General features: G+C 53.8%; 2 protein-coding genes across 2 annotated transcripts; one reads left to right on the top strand and one right to left on the bottom strand.

Moving 5' to 3' along the window:
* Positions 1-1,810: 1,810 nt before the first annotated feature.
* NGA_0132502 (uncharacterized protein) lies at positions 1,811-3,467 on the bottom strand. The gene is made up of 7 exons (XM_005853687.1): positions 3,331-3,467; positions 3,097-3,248; positions 2,835-2,954; positions 2,666-2,727; positions 2,484-2,559; positions 2,318-2,404; positions 1,811-2,221 (listed from the first exon to the last, which is right to left on the bottom strand). The coding sequence occupies exons 1-7, from the start codon at positions 3,401-3,403 to the stop codon at positions 1,913-1,915; spliced, it is 879 nt and encodes a 292-aa protein (XP_005853749.1). The 5' UTR covers positions 3,404-3,467; the 3' UTR covers positions 1,811-1,912.
* Positions 3,468-3,798: 331 nt separating this feature from the next.
* NGA_0133120 (nad-dependent epimerase dehydratase) lies at positions 3,799-4,326 on the top strand (the record flags this gene model as incomplete). The annotated part of the gene is made up of 1 exon (XM_005853689.1): positions 3,799-4,326. A coding segment is annotated over one exon (528 nt), but the record flags the coding sequence as incomplete, so codon positions are not given.
* Positions 4,327-4,383: the final 57 nt, after the last annotated feature.

Raw genomic sequence — 4,383 nt, 5'->3', positions numbered from 1 at the left:
TCGCGAGAGGCCCGACTGAAAGCTGCCTTGGCCACGGAGAAAGTGCGGGAGGAGGAAAGCTGCGGCCGGCGCCTGGACGATCAAGGATGTACACGTGAGGGGCCTGAGGGCCAGGAAGCTACGGCTCATGTGTCTCCTCAAGAAATGGACGGGAACGCAGGGACGTCTTCTTCCATCCCTGCCGTCCTCAGTGCTACAGAAGTTTCCTCCTTGTCCTCTCAATCATCCTCGATTCTCTCGTCCCCGTCCGTGCCCGGTCTGGGCTCAGACAAGGTCCTAGTGTTTCCCCAAAAGGGTGAGCACCGGGATGCGCCACCTCTACACTTGCAGGCTCACTCGGCGGTCGAAAAGCAGAGGCGGGGAGAAGACTCCGCGAGCGAGGCCGAGACGATGTCACGCATGGCCAAGACGTCCTCATGTCAGCACCTGCGCAGTCGGCAGCAGGAGCACCCGAGGCAGCAAACGGAGCCATTTGGGCAGCAACAGCAGCTACGGGGAGACCTGGGGCGGACCACAAGCCGGGATGACGTTTTGGAGACGGAGTCTACCAGTTCTAGCATTTCGTCGAAGAGCGACACGCACCACCAACAGCATCAACAAGTTTTATTCCACCCTCACCACAACGTGGCCACCGCGAAGCCCATGCGTAGCGGCCCAGCCTCGGCAAAGCCACCTCAATTACACTCTGATCGCCGTGCAAAAACTTTGGAGGGCTCCAACTCTGTTGCCAAAGGTGTACCATTGCTGCAGCCAGGGCAGGTCCAAAAACAGGTTGACCATTCTGCGATGATGCCTTCCGTCAAGCAAGGAGAAGAAAAGCCGCAGTCCATTGCCGCTCCGGCGGCGTTGGCTTCTCCAACATCCCAGTGCAGCCAAGATACGAAAACCACCATCGCCTCGGGCGCCTCTTATTCTGATTCTGGTGCACATTCTATAACCGCCATCCCTGCAGTCAAATCAGCTATCAAAGATACTAGTGTGGCTCTTCCTACGACAAACTCAAATCTTCCTGTTCCTCCCCCCACAGCGGTTGGAAATGGCCGAAAATATACGGCAGAGAAAGGAAGTAGGAATTTTGTACATTCTAGGAAATGCCGATTCTTTGGCAAAGGCGCTGGATGTGATGGTGGTTCGGCTTGCTTATTCAGACATGATTCGGGTGAGAAAACTAATCAGAAACGTTGAAGTTCAACATGGTGATGCGTTAGCCGATTATTTGATAGTTAGGGAACGAAAGCATTCGCAATGGTGTAGAGAGAGGGGATAGATTCACAATCAGTTAGTAAAGAGATTTCGACAAAGAGTACATAGCCTGTGCCTGGGGAGCTACAGTCAGATTCATTGTCGATTAATAATTGTGTGTTGAGCGTCGCTCGAGTTTGAGGGATATATCAATATTCAGTCACGCTCTAGGTGATTGAAGACAAGGAAAACGGATGAAAAGTACAGTGTCCTGATAGTTGTAAACGCACACAAAACAAAGAAAGAAGCTCTGCCGATGATTTGCAGATATTGGAAGGCTGACCTTTCAGCTCCATTTCCACGCTGCCTAGCTACGGATTCGCTGCCACTTTTCAAATGTCATGACGTCTATGCTACACTCCTTCTGATATCTTTATGTATCCTGGTAACCTGACGCAATTCCAAAGCGCTTCCATTTACGATTGCTCAAGCGCCCACCCAAGCAACAGTGACATTTCAAGCACACGCGTCTTTCCCTCAGGCAGCCGTCAATAATGTAATGATGAGGCATACAATAATGCCCAGCAGGTATGAAAGAGAAATGATAGCCCCACAAAGGGAGAGGAGACACTTGCAGGAGGCGGCGAGTAGCGCCCTCCGGGATCAATTTATTCTTCTTACAATTTCTAGGTCTTGATTATCTTTATATTCCGGGCCAACTTGAATTCTTTCAATCCCCCTTTCTGGAGGCCCCCCTGCCTGACTTCTTGCCAACGGCGCTCGTGACCACCAACGTCAATCCAACCGCGACGCACACAAAGCCGCCTCCCAGCATCCAAACCATCCCTGGGGACCACTCCCTGCCAGTTAGCAGGACACGCTCGCCATTTATGACGCCCGTGAGCACCGAGAGCCATCCCCAGGACGACGCAGGTGGCGATGCCTCAGGGAAGGAGAGGGCGATGGCCACTTTATCCTCACCTACAAGTCGCCAGGCATGTGTCAGCGCCCCATGTCCGTCCCCGCCCTCTAGCAAGACCTATGAGAAGGCATGTGATTGGGCGGCGGCGTCATTTCGTAGGTTCGTGAGGCGCGAAAGCAAGCACCTTCCTTCCCACGCGCGTCCACGCCGTACCTCGACCTCTTCCTGGTGCATCGTCTCATCTTCCACCACCAGACGCAGATGGAGCTTGATATGGTCCGCGTCCAACGTAGAAGTTCCCTAGCAAGGCATGAACGAAAGTAAGATTATGCAGAGCGTGCTCGGGGTTGACAGCTTCGGTATGAGGGCGCCTCCTTACCTCAGGTCCCTCCTCCTCCACAGTATGGAGTGACTTCAGCCGCATTTCTTTGTCCAGCGCCCCGTCCGCTTGCAGTCTGTAAAGCATGAGTGAATCGTCGTGTGTGTTGTTTTAAAAGCTGTGACAACGGCACAGGGACAACAGGTGCCTTTCACCGTCCTTATCAGACATGGGAGACGGACCTGTGCAATGCAAACTGGGAGGCCTCGACCATGCGCGACAAGTAGGGGTCCTTGGTCTTCAGCTGTGTATGGAGGTCTGAGCGCGAAATTCCTTTTCCCCCTCCCTTCGATGGCTTCTTATTTTTTCCGATGTCCTGAGGATTCCAATCCATCCCCCCAATAGATGTACCGTGCCACGCACCTCCTCAAGCGTGGCTTTTCCTTCCTCTGATTTGGTCAGTGTGCTGCCGTCCTCGTTCAGCTGGGGGAGCACGGCGTCTTGCTGCTGCAGACGCTGCTGGAGGTCGGCCTAGGCAATCGAACACAAAAGGAAGGTGAGATCTGGGTGGGAAGGGTAACATTCCCTGGTCTCGTCTATTGAATTGACCTTCCTGAGTACAAGAGTACGCGTAGAATCCTTTCCTGTATTGAACGACTGTGCCTTTGCTCACCTGTGTCATGGTTTTCATGGTCCCGTCTGCTGCCTTGTATTCAATGAGGGGCCCATCTCCGTCCGTCACAGGGTGTTGCTTTACCCGGTCAAAAGCCCTCTTAGCATCCAAATGTTCCTTCCGAGAGAGAGTGGGCTCAGCCGCAGCCATTACTGAAGGCGCGCATGTGTATAAATGTGTTGCAAATGAAGCTCGCACGATTGAAGTCAAGCTCACACATGTTATGATCCGTACCTGAAGTGAGGCTGATGCTTACAAGAAGCACGAGCAACAAAACAAAGACTGACGCGCTAGGGCATGTTCCCATGGGTTCCTGATGTACGATTGTGCGTCAAAGAGCTGTGTAGTCCTTATTGGCTTTGGTCACGCTGGCAAATATTAGAAAAGGTGGCCGGTAAGTCAAGTCTTCAGGGGACGCAGGAGAAGGAGCGAGGTGAGCAAGAAAAAGCGACGACCCCTCGGAACTTTCAGCCCATTGCCGCATCCCCCACACCCAATTCCCACGCCCATTCGCACAGTGGGAGACGAGCCCCAGTTATGTGGCGGCCACTTCCCTTGGTTGTCTTATTCTGGGCCTGGACCGCGTGGGGTTTTTCCTCTCCGCTACTTCCTGACGCCCTTCTCGCGGCTCGCCCACGCAGCCGCGGCCCGCGACATGCCAGCGCGAGCTATGCGGGAAGGAAAAGCACGAGTCCTTTTACAATGATGGCGGTGGAGCTGAAGGTGAATGACCGTGTCTGTGTTATAGGCTCAACAGGTGGTTGCGGGCAACTTATCACGGCTCGATTGGTCGACGAGGGGAGGTATCAAGTGAAGGCAGTTGGACGCAGTGAGGCGAAGCTACGCGAGGTCTTGGGAGGCGAGAGCCCCAAACTTGAATTTGCCGAAGCGGACTCCCGTGATATCGACTCCTTGTATGGCCCCTTAAGCGACGTAGACTGTGTCATCATTGCCACGGGCACCAGTGCTTTCCCTTCTCCCCGATGGCGGGGGGGCAATACCCCAGACGCAGTTGACCGCAAAGGCGTTCAGAACATACTAAAAGCTATCACGAGCAAACCTCGAAAGCGGACCGTGAAAAAAGTGGTCTTTTTGAGCTCGGTGGGAGTGCTTCGCACCAAGCAGCTGCCCTATTCGATACTGAACGCATTTGGCGTGCTGGACGCAAAACGGGACAGCGAGGACCTGCTCAGGCAGATGGCAGCCACCGAGGGCTTCGACATCTTGATCGTGAGTACTCCTTGAGGAAGATGTCGGGGCGTAGAAAGAAAAGAGGGCTGGGTTATG

The sequence above is a fragment of the Nannochloropsis gaditana genome (genome assembly GCF_000240725.1).
Source record: "Nannochloropsis gaditana CCMP526 unplaced genomic scaffold scaffold781, whole genome shotgun sequence".
Classification (NCBI taxonomy): domain Eukaryota; class Eustigmatophyceae; order Eustigmatales; family Monodopsidaceae; genus Microchloropsis; species Microchloropsis gaditana.
The sequence above is the reverse complement of the archived record's forward strand: the minus strand, read 5'-3'. Positions and strand labels throughout refer to the sequence as shown.

What these genes read in the sequence shown, in the direction of transcription:
- NGA_0132502 (XM_005853687.1), bottom strand. Translation starts at nt 3,403, where the DNA reads ATGGGAACATGCCCTAGCGCGTCAGTCTTTGTTTTGTTGCTCGTGCTT. An exon ending in AAGCATCAGCCTCACTTCAG is followed by an intron (nt 3,249 to 3,330) that starts GTACGGATCATA and finishes GCGCGCCTTCAG; the next exon opens with TAATGGCTGCGGCTGAGCCC. An exon ending in TCCCAGTTTGCATTGCACAG is followed by an intron (nt 2,560 to 2,665) that starts GTCCGTCTCCCA and finishes CATGCTTTACAG; the next exon opens with ACTGCAAGCGGACGGGGCGC.